General features: G+C 37.0%; 1 protein-coding gene across 1 annotated transcript in view; it reads left to right on the forward strand.

Annotated features, from left to right (window-relative positions):
* Positions 1 to 16,181, forward strand: part of DIRC2 (disrupted in renal carcinoma 2) — a gene marked incomplete at its 5' end in the record, with an annotated part of 68,345 nt that overhangs the window by 34,771 nt on the left and 17,393 nt on the right. Inside the window, 3 exons of the mRNA XM_005873212.2 lie at positions 89 to 197; positions 6,437 to 6,504; positions 10,178 to 10,305. Coding sequence (XP_005873274.1) covers positions 89 to 197; positions 6,437 to 6,504; positions 10,178 to 10,305 — 305 coding nt within the window. The remainder of the gene's footprint in view (positions 1 to 88; positions 198 to 6,436; positions 6,505 to 10,177; positions 10,306 to 16,181) is intronic.

Here is a 16,181-nt window from a genome sequence, read left to right on the forward strand (position 1 = left end):
GTTTTAATTTTCAAATGACTGTTTTCATGAGTAAGTTTAAATTCTAGAGTTTGAATCTGCAATAATATTTTTCACTTCTCTTTCACAGCAATGTGAGATTTTTGATGATTGCTTTAGCATATGCCATACCGCTCGGTGTATTTGCTGGCTGGTCTGGAGTTCTGGACTTAATTTTAACACCAGTGCATGTCAGCCAAGTAAGCATTTTATCTTTATATTTGAAGGTATTTTTAGTTCATTTAAATGATAACTGTTGTCTACATGTTCTTGGTTTTAGCTTCAAGGCCTGGATAAAACAATAGTCCATACCATTATTGCAAAAGCAAGGTCCATGTGAAATAATTATAAACAATATTTATTTTCTTCCTGGATTTTGTTAAGCCATGAATTTCACATTTATTTGGGTGTTATTAATGATGCTACTAAACAGAAAAATAAAGAAGGAAAATCTTAGTTTAGTTGACTCTATCCTTTATATTCTTGCTTTATGCTTTATGAAGATTAAGATCCCATCATCAAATATATGGCTATTCCTACATCTAATTTCTCACTTTCTCTCTAGTTTCAGGATAAGGATATCTCATGTATTTAAAAGTAACCATTTCTTTGGTGGTGTGGGGTCCTCAGCAAGTGAGAAATGTGCTGCACATGTAAAGGGCAAAGCTACCAGAGGTTTAACAGAGAGACTGTTACAGGGTTGAAAGCAGAACAAATACAGTAGAGGGTGAGCAATACTGGGCTCTCGGAGTTCGGGCCCTGCCAGAGTGGAGAGACCTCATTAACATCTTGGGCTTCTGCTGAGACACCAGGAAGGCCAAACTTTAGAATGTAGGACTCTGCCCGAGAGAGAGTATGACCTAGCCTACTTAAACCCAGAAACAAAGCCTAAAACCAGGCCCCAACGAAAATCTGCAGAGGAGGCAATTGAGTCCTCTCACCTTGGTTTCTACTTCTCTGCTATAATGAAGCACAAAATCAAACCTACCCAAGTGCAAAGTGATCATTTAGTAGCTGAACTGAAAGAGTTCGGAATCTTTATATTGTATTTTCCATGACATATACTATACAATAAAAAAAAAGAAACCACACCAAAACATTAGACATACAAAGAAACAGGAAAATGTGACCCATATTTTAAAAAGAAAAGTAGTCAGTAGAAACCAACTTGGAGATAGTCCTGATGTTGGATCTAGCAGACAGAGACTGTAACGTAAAAGAGAGAGAGAAATCTTTGCTCCAAGTTCATAAACATATTCCCCTTGTTAATCTCGTAGAACTGAAAGTATAGTAGCCACTAGCAACATGTGCCTGTTAAATTTAAATCAGTTGAAATGAAATAAAAATTAAAAATTCACTTCTTCAGTGATACTTTTCAAGTGCTTAATAGCCACTTGTAACTTGTGGCTACCATATTGAACAGTGCAGATATATTACATTTTCATCATCATGGAAAGTTCTATTGGACATTGCTGTTCTAGAGGCTTTATCATTATGCCTGTCATATTTAAACCTAGAATGGAATTTTGTGCTTGTTATAGTTAGGAGTTTATTTTCCCCCAATATAAATAAATATCCATTAACCTAATATCAGTCTTTGAAAACATCATGTTTTCCCGTTGTCTCTAGTGTCATCTTTGTCATAATGAAGTGCCCTCGTGTGCATGGATGTGTTTCTAAATCATTTTTCCCCTCTATCCTTGATGCCATCCATTCCTTCCTCTTGTTTACAGTTTTTGTGTCATCTTTAGTCTATGTGTGTCAACCTCTAGTCTATTTGTCTGTCTTTGTGCCAATACCAAATTGTCTGAAGTATTCTCATATTACAAGTTTTGGTATCTGGTAGAATAATACTCTTTTATATTCAGATTTTGATGAAATATTTTTGAATCAATAGATCAGCTTGAGAATTAACTTATTTATAATACTGAGTCTTCCAAGCTATGATCATTGTATTTCTCTTCATTTACTTAGGCCGTAATGTCTCTGAATGATGCTTTATAATTTTCAGCAAAGATGTCATCTGTATATTTGTTAGATTTATTCCCCGGTATTTGATATTTTTTGAGGTTGTTGTAATTGGTAATTTCAAAAATTACCAGGAGGCCACAGTTCGATTCCCAGTTAGGGAACATACCTGGGTTGTGGGCTCCATCACCAGGGTGGGGAGTGCAGGAGGCAGCCTATCAATGATTCTCTCTCACCACTGAGCCATGATGGCTGGGCTATGCTAAATTTTTTCTAATTTCACCTTTAGGAACTCTAACTATATATGTTATACCTTCATATTGTATTCCCTAAGTCTCTTACTCTCGATTCTGAGTTTTTCATCCTTTTGTATTCCTTTGCTTCAGACTGGATATTTTATCTAGCCTTTCTTCCAAATCCAATTCTAGTTTTCAGTCTAATATGCTATTAAACTTATCTAAGGGTTACCGATTTCAATTATATTTTTAAGTTATAAAATTTGTTTTGGTACTTTTTTGTAGTTTCCAATTTTCTGTAAAATGCTTGAGCTTGTCTTTTATTTTTTAAACTTTTAAAAATAGTTATTTAAAGTCTGCATCTCATAATTCCCTTTTCTGGATCCCCTGTGGGTATTTTTATATTTGTGGTATTCATTGATGTTTTCTAATCTCCTTACATGTTCTACTATTTTTGACTGAGTGCTAGACATAGTAGCATTATGAAAAGTTGTAGAGATAATTTAAGCTCCAAGATGATGTTATTTTTGTACAAAAAGAACTTATATTTTTCTTACAGGAGTCTAGAGATCATTTAATCTAGTTCCAGAAATAGGGATTATTTATAGCTGGGCTTCAGTCCCTCAAAATATAGTTTTCAGGTCACAGTACTCTTAAGTATAGTCCTTCAGAGCCCCCAACTAAAGCCTGGGATTTTTCACAAGGCCACTCACCCCACAATAAGCCTCAAATTCATTTTTTCCCCCTTATGTCAATGAGGCTGTTGATAACTTCTCAGCCCCTTAGCCACTTTTTCTAAAATCAGCAGACACCCAACCCCAAAGGGAAAAGTGTCACCAAGTACCAGGTGTATCTGAGTTTCCTTCCCATTCTACATAATAATAAAAGCATAATATGCTAATTGGACTGGATAGCCGAATGATCTTCTGGACGTCATTCCGGACGTCCTTCCAGACGAAGCCACAGTGGCGGGGGCCAAGACAGAGTGGTTAGGGGTGATCAGGCAGGCAGGCAAGTGGTTAGGGGTGATCAGGCAGGCAGAGGTGGTTAGGGCTAATCAGGCAGGCAGGCAAGTGATTAGGGGCGATCAGGCAGGCAGGCGAGTGGTTAGGGGTGATCAGGCAGGCAGGCAAGTGGTTAGGGATGATCAGGCAGGCAGGCAAGTGGTTAGGGGCAATCAGGCAGGTGAGTGGCTAGGGGTGATCAGGCAGGCAGGCAGGTGTGTGGTTAGGAGCCAGCAGTCCCAGATTGTGAGAGGGATGCACCGGGCTTCTAGTGTTTCCATAATTATGTATTACCTTCTTGGCTCTCTGATGCCATCAGATAGATTTCCTTCCAGATTTCCTAGTTCTCCATCAGAATATTAATCCAGATTACTTAGTATACCTTCACCATAAGAAGTAAGCCTTAATTTCCTAACCTGTTTTCTGGATGGCAGGTATTTCAAGCATGTTCACTTTCAAGAAGGAAAAGTGTAGCACTCATTTAAATGATTCTGATTCTGCAAATCCTTTTTCATTTTTATCTTCATTAGGGGATATTTTTCCATTGAGTTGTAGAGAGAGTGGAAGGGAGGGTTAGAGACAGAGAGAAACTTCGATGTGAGAGAGACAGATGGATTGGTTGCCTCCTGCACTCACCCCAACTAGGCAGGGAGGGTGAGTGTCCTTGACCAGGAATTGATCCTGCGACCCTTCAGGGCTGACATTCTAAACATTGAGCCAAACAGGCAAGGACTGATTTTGCAACATCTTATGCTTCATCTTATAAATCCTTCCAAGTATCTGCCTCTGTACAAACTCTGAGAGGTATAGAGACCATAAATCACACCAGGTATTAAGTAAAGCGAAATTTAAAATTAAATGAAAGCAACAGAGCAAAACAAAGAAAATATTTTAATTATTGTGTAGAATGTGATTAAATAAAGCAATTATCATGAGCAAAGGAAGCAGAAAAGGCACAGAAGCCTGACAGGACCAGGGTCAGTATGGTCAGAAGCATGGTGGTTCTTGCCCTGGTACAGGACCCCACTCGCCTAGGGGACAGATGGAAATGTTAGTGGGAGCCTGATAGCATTATCTGGGCCTTAGATGATGGATGCAATGAGAGGGGCAATTCTGCAGAACAGAGAATTCTCTTGTTCCAAAAACCAATAGTATAAAAAAAAATGTAGAGATAATTTAAGCTTCAGGGTGTTCTCTTTTTTCCAGAGAGAGTTTATCTTTGTTTTGGCACCAAACACTGGCACAACAAAGGACTTGTGTAAAAGTATTGTATTACTTGGAGCAGAATCCCAAAATTCTGAGACTTAAGAAGAAATCCATTTGTCATTCGCATAGCAATCTAGGACAGCTTGCCTGGTAATGTAGGACAGTTGTCTACAGTTTGGACAGGTCTTCTCCTCACTCCTATTTAGAGACCTGGGTTGCTTCCACTTTGCAGCTCTTTGTCTCCTAAGACCTTGTCTTTATAGTCATGGGTGAAGCTGGGTGACCACATCTGGATTCCAGCTGGAAGAAGGGAAAGAAAGTATGGAGGAGGCATATAACTGTGTTCCAGGTTCTAGCCCAGAGAGGGCACACCTCAGTCTGGCCACTTCCATTAATGAGAACATAGTCACGTGGTCACATGGAAATGAATGGGGGTTGGGACATGTAATCTAGCCAAATGCCCAGGCAGAAGAAGATAATATGTTTTGGTGGACAGCTGAACATTTCTGACACAGGTGTAATGAAAAATATGACTAGAAAAAATAAAAGGTACAAGTTAGTTTGGGCAGCTCTCAAATGCCGGTTAGATTTGGACTTCTCCCAGTAGCCACAAGGAAAGCCAGGAACTGTTTCTGAGAAACGAAGGGGAATGATCGGAATAATTGTTCTGGCAGGATGGGAGGAATAGATTGTGGAGACCATTCCAGATGTATTGCAGGAGTCTAGAGTGGGAAATAAGATAAGCAAGTGTGGACGTGGGAAGGGGAAAGAAGAGACAGACTGCATCTGTATTGTTAGGGACACAGGGATTTCAGTGTAACAATAACTAACATGTACCAAGCACTTTACATTTATTAGCTTATTTAATTCTCAAAAAAAAATTCTTTATCATCCCCACCTACTAGTGAGAAAGCTGAAACTTAGAGTGTGAGTTGAGACAGAAGCCAAGTCATAATAAGAGTTAAAGATATAGGCATGATGAGCAAATAAAGGCAGCATTTGTAGATTGCTCTGAATAAGTTTGGCCATGAAGGTAGGAAAGCGATTAAGACATCAGGTAGATGGAGAAGCATCATCAGGTAATGATGACAGCTCTAACCTTCATTGAGCATTTCCTCTGTGCCAACCACTGATCTAAGATCTATACATAAATTATCTCATTTAGTCTATTTTATAGGTAAGAAGATGTAATATAATTTTCCCAGGGTCACAGAGCTAGTAGATGGCAGGGCCAGAAATGTTTTCTCAAGAACTGACTGAGCTATGCAATTGAAACTCAGCTCAAATTCTCTTGCTCTATCCAGTCTCCCCAGGTGCTCAACCCTCAAACCTACATTGTCTCCCCCTTTTGTGTTCTGTTAATACATTTTTAGTTGTTGCTAGGTTTTTAACAGTTAATTATTTCCTAGTAGTTGCCTTTGTGTTGGCTATTTTTTTAAAAATATATGTTATTGATTTTTTTACAGAGAGAAAGGGAGAGGGATAGAGAATTAGAAACGTCGATGAGAGAGAAACATCGATCAGCTGCCTCCTGCATACCCCCGACTGGGGATGTGCCCGCAACCAAGGTACATGCCCTTAACTGGAATCAAACCTGGGACCCTTTAGTCCGCAGGCCGATTCTCTATCCACTGAGCCAAACCAGTTAGGGCATGTTGGCTATTTTTAAACTTTTTTTCTGTCAGTGACCATCTTTTGTCCATCAGTGACCATCTTTTGTCCTTTTCCTGTTTTCTTAAGAATTCCTATTATAAAGCTAGGCATGTAGAATATATTTTTAAAAATTTGTTGTGACATTAATTATATGGTGTGACACTGATAAGTTAATGGAAGACATATTTACTGAGATACATTTGTATTACTTAGTCACACATAAATCCTTTCATTTGATTCATTTTCTTAAATGGCATTTCCTAGATTTGTTGTTATGTAGCAATTAATATTGATTAAAGAGGACTTTTTTCAAGCCTTCTAAATTGCAACATGATAATCTTATGTTTAATGTGTCTGCCATTTTCTTAACAGGTAGATGCTGGCTGGATTGGATTTTGGTCCATAGTTGGGGGCTGTGTTGTTGGAATAGCTATGGCAAGGTAAGAACATTTTATGTTAAACATGTGAGTAGCCAGAAACAAACAAAAAGCCCAAAGAAATAATCAGCTTCCCTAAATAAAAATTAAAATTTAAGGAAAAGTAAAATAGGCAAAGGTCAGAGAAGGGGGCTACAAGAAAATCGACATACAGTAGGGAGAATGTGCTGCTAGAAGAAACCTCAAGAGTGGTCCATCCTGAAATGTTTTTGTAGACTGGAGATGTATTTCCAGTGTAATTGAGCTGCCTCTTTCCATATTATTAGAGAACAACATCTACAAATGGAACTCAAAGAAAGGTGATAGTGTAATAGAGGCAAATTGATAGTTATCGAGAATAGAAAAGAATTGAAAAAGTCATTTGTATGAGCATGTCTAGAAATTTCCATGAAAAGGTACTGTCCTGATTAGCATATATTGACTTCTGGGGTTTTTTTGGCATGTATCTCAATGGTTATTCTATTTTGATTAAAATGTTCATAAAGACTTCCAGTTTCATCAAACTGCCTATGATCTTAACACATTATGACAACACATTTTTAGAATGAGTCAGGAGAGGGGAAAAGTTTCATTTATTCTAAAAAAGGAAAGAATGACAGTGTCACTCATGTATGTGACTGCCTATAAAGCTACTCTTGGTCTTTCCAAAGAGATGATATTCATTCATTTCCCAAATAATATTACCCTATTTAATCAGAAACAAAATTAGGCAATCAACTTTACCAGGAAAGGAAGAATCTAATTACATATTTGGGGAGATAAATAAGATGGGTAAATCACCTCAATATCTAAACACTTAAGCATAATTGACACAGGATAATATTATATCTAAATCTTTTGTTTGTTAATCCTCACTCAAGGAGATTTTTCCATTGATTATTAGGGAGAGTGGAAAAGAGAGGGAAAGACAGAAAAAAACATCGATGTGAGAGAAACACATCGATTGGTTGCCTCCTGCATGAACCCCAACCAGGGCCCAGGCCAAGGAGGAGCCTACAACCAAAGTATGTGCCCTTGACCAGAATTGAACCTGGAACCCTTTGGTCTGCAGGCTGGTGGTCTATTCACTGAGCCAAACCGGCTAAGGCGATCTAGATCTTAAAGTTTGCAAAGTGTTTCTTGGATAATGAAAGAATAAATTGACACTAATTTCTAAATCACTTTATGAGGTTTTTATAAGTTAAAAAAATATAAGAATAAAATCTAAAAGATAGTTATTTGTAGCAAATCACTACATTGATACTGAAATGCATTGACCTATCACATTTGACAAAAATCATACCTAATTATTCTAATTAAATCTCCAAGCCAATTAGAGTGAGTCATCATTTACCAAATTCTATTCTGAGCACCAAATAGATTAGAGGAAACCATTATCAAAAATGACATCTCACATTCTCCTTTCTCTTCATTTTCTTTCCATAAACCTTTCATTTTAACTCTATAGAAATAGAATTAGAGGAGAAAATTAGAATGAGAACATTTTTGTTTTTAATATGTTGAAATGAAAGTTCTATAAAGTACTACCCTTACTCTGGGATCTGAAATCAATTATAGGTATCTCCTAGACCTTAAATAAATTTTAAAACTACATTTATAACACCAATTTTTGGGACCCCTAGATTGCAGTCTCCTTGTAGACATGAGTGCTTTGGGTGATTATTTTATAATTATGTTGGCAAAGGCCACTATAAATGTACTGCTTTGGTCCTAGCAGTATACTTTATAGTATTAGCCCATTTGAAAGGTCTAGGCCTCCATGAAAAGCAGATCCCAGTGGTCAGTTTATTCTTGGGTCATCTGGCCCTGCGAAACTGTCTCCCAGTTCAACTTCACTCAGCTCTGCTTGTACCAGAAAACTCTTCTATTCTCTCAGACCTGGCCACCTGCCTATCTGACAAGTATGTTCAGGAAGCATACCAAAATATATACCAGAAACATGTGTGATTTTTAGATTTTCTTGAGGGACATTTCTATCAAGATCAAAATTTTCTGTCTGTGAACTTTCATAGTTGAGAACAAACCTGTCACTGGGCAAAGGTGCAGTCATTTTTCCTACCAAAAGATGGCATCAGCTCTCAGAGGAAGTCATTTTAGTCTAGATAATGCTCACAAACATGATTAACCATATCATGCCAAGTAAGTGCAATACAAAAGATAGTATTGAAAGTGTGTTGATAGGGACAGACACATAATTACAACAGAAACTAAATTTATTTTTAAAGCTTCAAAGAGAAAACATGGTAAATGCCAGATTTGGGATGGGATCTGTTTTTCTGCAATGGAAACAATTCTGAAGGACAGAGAAAGTTGTATGTTGGCTCAGCCAGAGGATTGTGCCTGTACAGTCAACAGTTAATCAGCAGATGAGGAAAAGCAATTAACAAATGGAAAAGGTTTTGGTCATAACTAAATGGTAAGCATCTCTACCAGATGCCTTTTAGTTTCACATTAATTCAGAGGGAAAAGCAGGGATTTTAAGAACTTAAAATGCTAGGAAACAGTAGTCACAAGGTTTAAAAAATAGTATTCCCTGTTCCAGAGCCATGTTCTTGCTCTCACAAAGCTTACAGTCTGATAGGAAAGACAGAAAACAAATGCAAAAACAGGAGGAATTAAAATAGAGGTAAATGATATGAAGAAAATGAAGAAGTGGCAAGGCTCTTAAATGAGCCTTGTTGAACTGACACCTGAATGACCTGAGGAAGAAGCAGGAGTAACTCATGTGAAGAACGGGGGTACCAGCATTCCAGGCAGACAGGACAGGTCACTGCTGGGGAAACAACATTGCATGTATGAGAGAAACAGGGCTGTTCAGCTGGATCATAGTAAAGCAAAGGGAGGGTGGAGGCAGAGACCAGGTCATATAGGACCACAAAGACTCTAGTGTAAGCATTAGAATTGGTTCTCTGAGTCTGAATTTTGGGAGAGCCATCTCTGCAAGTTTATGTCAACAATTAGCCTGTTTTCTAAAACTAGAACAATATGTACTCATTAGAGAATATTTAGCAATTATAGAAAAAATATAAAGAAAGTAAAAGTGGTATTGAAAAGCTCAGAATCCATCCTGTAAGTTATAGATCCTGAACAGAGATCAACTTTCGTGTGTTTTGTAAGAGAAAAAAATCATTTATCACAAAGTAACATTTATCACTTATGCTCATGCGCGCACACACACACAATGTATCAGTTAAAAAAATTTAAAACTTGCTTTTAAAAGAATGTATGGAAATTTCTTTAAGAAATTATCTATCTATTCTATATATGTAAAAGGCTAATATGTAAAGTGTCCCCTCGGGAGTTTGACTGGGAGACCAGGAGTTCAATCCCTCACTATGATGTGCACTGACCACCAGGGGGCAGTGCAGAGTGAAGGAAGGCCCTAGCCAGCAGCAGGCAGCCATGGGAAGGAAGGCCCCAGCTGAAGGAAGGCCCCGATTGGCCCTGATCACTGGCCAGGCCTAGGGAACCCTACCTGTGCACGAATTTCATGCACTGGGCCTCTAGTCCTTAACACATTAAGTGCTCTGTCAGTCACCGGTGACTGATGCTACATTTTCTGTCCCAAAGACAAAAAAGGCTGGGCGCTTAACGTGTTAAATGAAAGTGTATCATTGATTTAAACAGTATTTTTAAAATTCAGCTAGGATTAATAGACTGTTGTTTCTTTTTTTAGGTTTGCAGATTTTATCAGGGGTATGCTGAAATTAATTCTTCTCCTCCTGTTTTCTGGGGCTACACTATCATCCACGTGGTTCACCCTCACCTGTTTGAACAGCATCACACACCTGCCTTTAACCACAGGTAAACACTGACTTTTGAACTTTGAATAAATATTTGTAGTTCAAAATATGTATATTTTGACAGTAGGACTTTTTCTTGCTTTCTATAAGTAATTGTTAAATATACAAAAAGGTCCCTTGCCAGCCATCAAACCATTATCCCATCTAAAAAAAGCTCAATAAATAACTAAAAATATAATATTTTCACTGGTATTTTACATATGAAAAAGAAGTATTATCTTTAACCCAAGCTATATAACATAAGCTTATATGCTTTTAACATTCATATCAGTGCATAATACAAAGATTTTTATCTTCTTTATAGCCATTACATCATTGTAGAACAGTAAAGAAAATGAACAAAGGCAAAAAGCTATGTTTGTAGTACACTTTAGTAAAATCCTTTGAACCAGCAACAATATTTTATAGTTAGTATAATTACATCATCAATACAAAACAAAACTTACTGGAAATATCTGTTGGAAGTATATTAGAGGCAGCTGACTTAGCTCATCCAATTGACCTGAAACATTTATAGTTGTTGTTTTTATTGTTGTTATTAGTATCATTGGGGGTCTGTATTAGTTTTCTGTGGCTGTTGTAATAAGTTACCACAAAGGTAGTAGCTTAGACCAACACAAATTTATCTTACATTTCTGTACGTTAGAAGTCCAGCTTGTATCTCCCTAGGGCCTAGGCTAAAATGGAAGTGTGGGCCGACTCGGGAAGAACTGTTTCCTTGCCTTTTCTATCACATTCCTTGGCTTGTGGCTCCTTTCCTCCATCTTTAAAGCCCAGGACAGCCTGTTACATCCTCCTCACATTGTATCATCTGTGCCTCTCTTCCTCTGAACTCTCACCTTCGGTCTCCCTCTTCCACTTTTAAGGATCCTTGTGATTGCATTGAGCCCATCCAGATAATCTAGGATAGTCTCCCAATTTTAAAGTCAGCTGATTAGTAAACTTAATTCCAAAGATAACATGTTCATGGATTCCAGGGATTAAGACATAAATATATTTTGGGTTAGGATTAGGGGGACATTGTTCTGCCTACCACAGGATCTTTGTAAAATTACTATGACAGCCCAGCCAGTGTGGCTCCATGGTTGAGCTTCAACCTATGACCTTCAACCAAAGGTCACAGTTTGATTCCTAGTAAGGGCACATGCCCAGGTTGAGGGCTCGATCCCTAGTGGGGGTGTGCAGGAGGCAGCTGATCAGTGATTCTCTCGCATCATTGATGTTTCTATCTCTCCCTTCCCTTCCTCTCTGAATTAAAACATTTTTAAAAATTACTATGACAAATTATTTTATAAATCAAGGGATTCTGTTCTTTTTTTTTTTCACTTTAACAAAAGATTAAGATTCATACACTAGTCTCTCTTATCCATGGGGGATATGTTCCAAGACCCCCAGTGAATGCCTGAAAGTCCAGAGAGTATCAAACCCTAAATATACTATGTTTTTTTCCTATACATAAGTACCTTTTCACTTAAAGAAAGCTCTTTATGGCTCTGTTTGGCATATTCTAATTGCCAGCATCTTTTGTGCTTTTGGACCATTATTAAGTAAAATAAGGGTTACTGGCACAATCCCTGAGCTACCATGACAGTTGATCTGATAACAGAGACTACTCAGTGAGTACCGGGCAGGTAGCATATACATTGTATGCATCGTGGATGTGCGGACAATGATGATTCATGTCCCAACCCGAGTGGAGTTCGGGAAGGTGACAGTGAGAGATTTCATCACCCTACTCAGAAAAGTGTGCAATTTAAAACTTACAAATTACTTATATCTGGTATTTTCATTTAATATTTTCAGACTAAGGTTGAGCTCGGGTAACTGAAACTGCAGAAAGCAAACCCACAGATAAGGGGGGACTACCATATTTTTTACTTCATTTGCAATTAATATTCAGCCACCTGTTGGATTATGTGTTTAATTCTAGGATTATTTGCTGTGAAGGTACATTGTAGGATTATAGGGTTATTTGTTATACCAAGCACTTGTATGGGTAGGAGTGAATAGTCTGAAAGTGGCTCTGTAGCCGCCTATTATCCAGGGGCCTGCATGTTCCCTGGGACTCCATGAGAGGAGGGTTCCTTGTCTACAGATAATTAAGGAATACTACACATCCCAATTTGGACTTATACTGTCTGTAATAAAAGGACCAACATTTGAGATGTAAGGGGGAGGGGGGCAAGTCCACTCATTTATTTGGGAGTTCCTACACTTTCATGCTAATAATAGGGCAACAGGATACAGTTGTCCTATAGCCATGATTACCAAACTGTGCCAAGCGAGCTGCCCTGGAGTGCACAGCAAACTCACAAGGCAACACGGGCTATTTTAAATTTCCAAAGGAAACGGATATTCCACATCTGCCAGACACGGTGCGAGCCTCTAGTTCCAGGCAGTTTCCACTTTCAGCATGGATCCTGCTACGTTATTTTTGATGATGTCTTGGCAAAGTTAGGTTTTCTGCAGTTGCTGTGATAAAAAGCAAATACTGCCAAAAATCAATGTGGAACAGGAAATGAGAGTGGTGGTGTCAATCTGCTTCTAAGATCTGAGAAGTTATATAGTGCCCATCAGATGCACACATCCCATTAGTAGGTAACTGTGGTTATTTAAGAATGAAATAAAAACATATTTATTTCAATATTTGGGTATTATTTTTTAAAATAGCTACTAAACTGTTAGGACATATATATTTTTTAAATTGTTTGGCTCTAACTATGTAATTAACACAATTGTTAGCTGTTTCTCTTGGCTTTGGAGCACCATGAAAAATTTACTGAGACAGAACGACTGCTGAGAGGGCAGGTTTGAAACCTCTGCTCTATACCACCCTGGGAATCCTCTGTAATGTTTATCGCTTTGCCTATAAAGCCCAGTGTCCAGAGTAATCATTTTTGGATATTACGTACTTTTTATACATTAACATTGCTACTTTAGGGTTTTGAGCAATTTGGGAAAGTATTCTGGGCCATAATTTTATTTTATTCTGGTATAATTTCATAGTTTAGCAGTTGTACAACATTCTGGTGGAACAGTTTTGGTTTATAACTTTTCTTATTCATGGCATTATGCTCAGATTTTTGTGTGATATTGTATGTCAAGTATGCATCTGTTAGATTTTACAAGAACACGGTCATGAGTACCCAACGAACAGATTTCTTTCCCTTGAATTAAGTGTAAAATACTCATTATAAGATAGTACATTCATTAAATTATATGTATTTTCTAATTAACATAAATTAACAGTTTTATCTCTAGATGGAGGCACTAGGAATGAATTTAACTTTTTACCTCCTTTTTTTGGTTTGGGATTTGTATAATGAACATACTTTTATAATCAGGAAAAAAAAGTATATATTTGAAAACAATACATGTTTTTTAATCTTAAAAGAAAATTGATGTAACTGAACCTGGTCACAACTGTTTTCCCAATTTGTCCCTGAAAATATGTTGGACAGAAAGGAAAAACATAATTCTAAATTAAATCAAGACCATAATTGAAAGGTTGAGTTTGACTTGGCCATCTTAACAACTACTGAATTTATAAATTCTGTTGTTTTCAACTGCAAGTCAGTTTTTGAATGTCACTTAGATACTTCTGAAAGTTGCATTTTAAATATTTTTTACATTTATATTTTATACATACACTGGGTTAAGGACTAGATTTGTTCACATTCCTTCTCTTGATTATAGTATATTTTTTTTGTCTTTCCTGATACCATTTAATAGTTACTTGAGTGTATGTTTCATCTCCTCTAAAAATGTGGAGCATGAATTTGTGCCTTATAAAATCTGACCTCAACTCCCACCACAGTACCTACCACAAGCCCTGAGGAATGAATGAATGAATGAGTGAATGAATGAATGAATGAATGCAATGTATATATTATCTCCATTTTGATTCTCAGTAGATATGACTTATTGCAAGTAGTAGTCAGCAATCATGCCCACTCTTTGTTATTCAGCACTAGCTGTAGGAAGGCAAAAGGGCACATTTTAATGGAACAGTGGAGCATTTGAATAAATCTGTCACAGATACTCTTACCGCCTTTGTAAAAATCTGATCTCATCCCTCTTAAGTAAAAGAGGTTTCACAAAAAAGAACTTACTATAAAACCTAATTATAGACAAAGATAGACCTTGGAGCTATTTAAAGTCAGTAATGGCAAATTCATGTTTCTTTTTTTACCACAGTCATTCTTTTTTTAATCAGGAAAATATCTAGCCTTATTCCCCATTTCTAGCAAACTTAGTATGTCTGTTACTGCTTTTTCTATATCAGAAGAATCTACATGAAAAGCACTTGAAAATATATTCATTAATTATAACAGTTGACAAAATAAATTAAAAGCTAGTTAATTTTGTTCAACCCATGTGTTGTAAGTGCTAACTACTACTAAAAACCTTCTATTGCAGTCTTTTTGTAATCCACTGATCTTGACATTATTGTGCCCTACAGAAGAAAACTGGATCATTTCAGTTGTGTAAAGGCATACTGTCTTGCTATATGTACTTGCTTACACACATCTTCTTGTAGGCTACCAGCAATATGCTTTTATTTCCTTAAGGAAACTTAATATTTAAAATTGCATTATATCTTTATAAATTGAAGCATCTACAATAGGGAAAATAAATAAACTCTTGACTAGATAATGCAAGTTTCAAAATCTTGAAGCTATGCCATGAACAAAATTATGAAAATACATTATTCACCTTATCTGAGAACTTGATGTCTAGCCCTGTTAGCCACAACTCAGTCATTTTTCACAGAACAGATGAATAGTTTGAAAATGGCATTTTGAAAAATGTTAGCACTTTGGTGTTGAGTTTGCTGAAACAATATAATTTGGGTGTTTAACAGAAGTTGCCTTGGGAGACGTTTTTCCTCTAATTCAAGTTACTAGAATGCCATGATGGTGACGTCAGAAACAGATAGTGGGAGGGGAATAAAGGGGACAATTAGCTAGACATGAGCCCCTTGAGAGTGATACCTGACTACAAGCTGACTTCAAGTGATATTTGAAGAAAGAAAACATATTTGTTTGTACTGAAAGGCATGTACATAAATAGGGGAGAGCTTTATCCTCTTAATATATTTTCATGTATGTTACATTTATTAAGATAATTATGTCCCATTTTAATTAGCATGTAAAGAAGTAAAAACATAATTGCCCAAAATGGGTGGTAAATAAGAAAATTCAGGCCCTGGCCGGTATGTCTCAGTTGGTTAAGTGTCGTCCTATGCACTGACGGGTTGCCAGTTCAATTCCCGATCAGGGCACATGTCCAGGTTGCTGGTTTGATCCCCAGTTGGGGTACGTATGGAAGGCAACCAATCGATGTTACTCTCTTACATTGATGTTTCTCTCTCTCTCTCTCCCTTCCTCTTTCTCTAAAATCAATAAAAACATATTAGAAAACATATTTTTTAAAAAGAAAATTCAGAAAAGAATGATGAACATGATTAAAGAAATGCATATTATTAAGGAAATTAGGGGTATTGAGGGATAAATTAGGGATATTAAGAAGATTAGAAATGACTTAATTATTGTTTTCAATTTTTATGAACTAAAAATGATTATTACTCATGTTTATGACTGATCAAGAGTGAAAAAAATAGAACATAGATTAAAAGAAGAAAATGAATTTGTGAAAAATCTGAAATGTAAGTCATGAAATGCTCAAAGGGCCTATTAGGGAAGACCATGTACTGTTTGTTTATCCATGAGATTGTCAAGAACAAATAATTTTCCAGGCAGAATCTGTATTTCTTGAAGGTAGAGGGCTTGACCAGGTGATCAGTGTTTCGTGATTTAATAGTACATTGCCTTCTTCAGAACCTTAAGTAATTCTTTGGGAGCTTGAAAGTTACTG

This window comes from Myotis brandtii, unplaced genomic scaffold, assembly GCF_000412655.1.
Source record: "Myotis brandtii unplaced genomic scaffold, ASM41265v1 scaffold4, whole genome shotgun sequence".
NCBI classification, from domain to species: domain Eukaryota; kingdom Metazoa; phylum Chordata; class Mammalia; order Chiroptera; family Vespertilionidae; genus Myotis; species Myotis brandtii.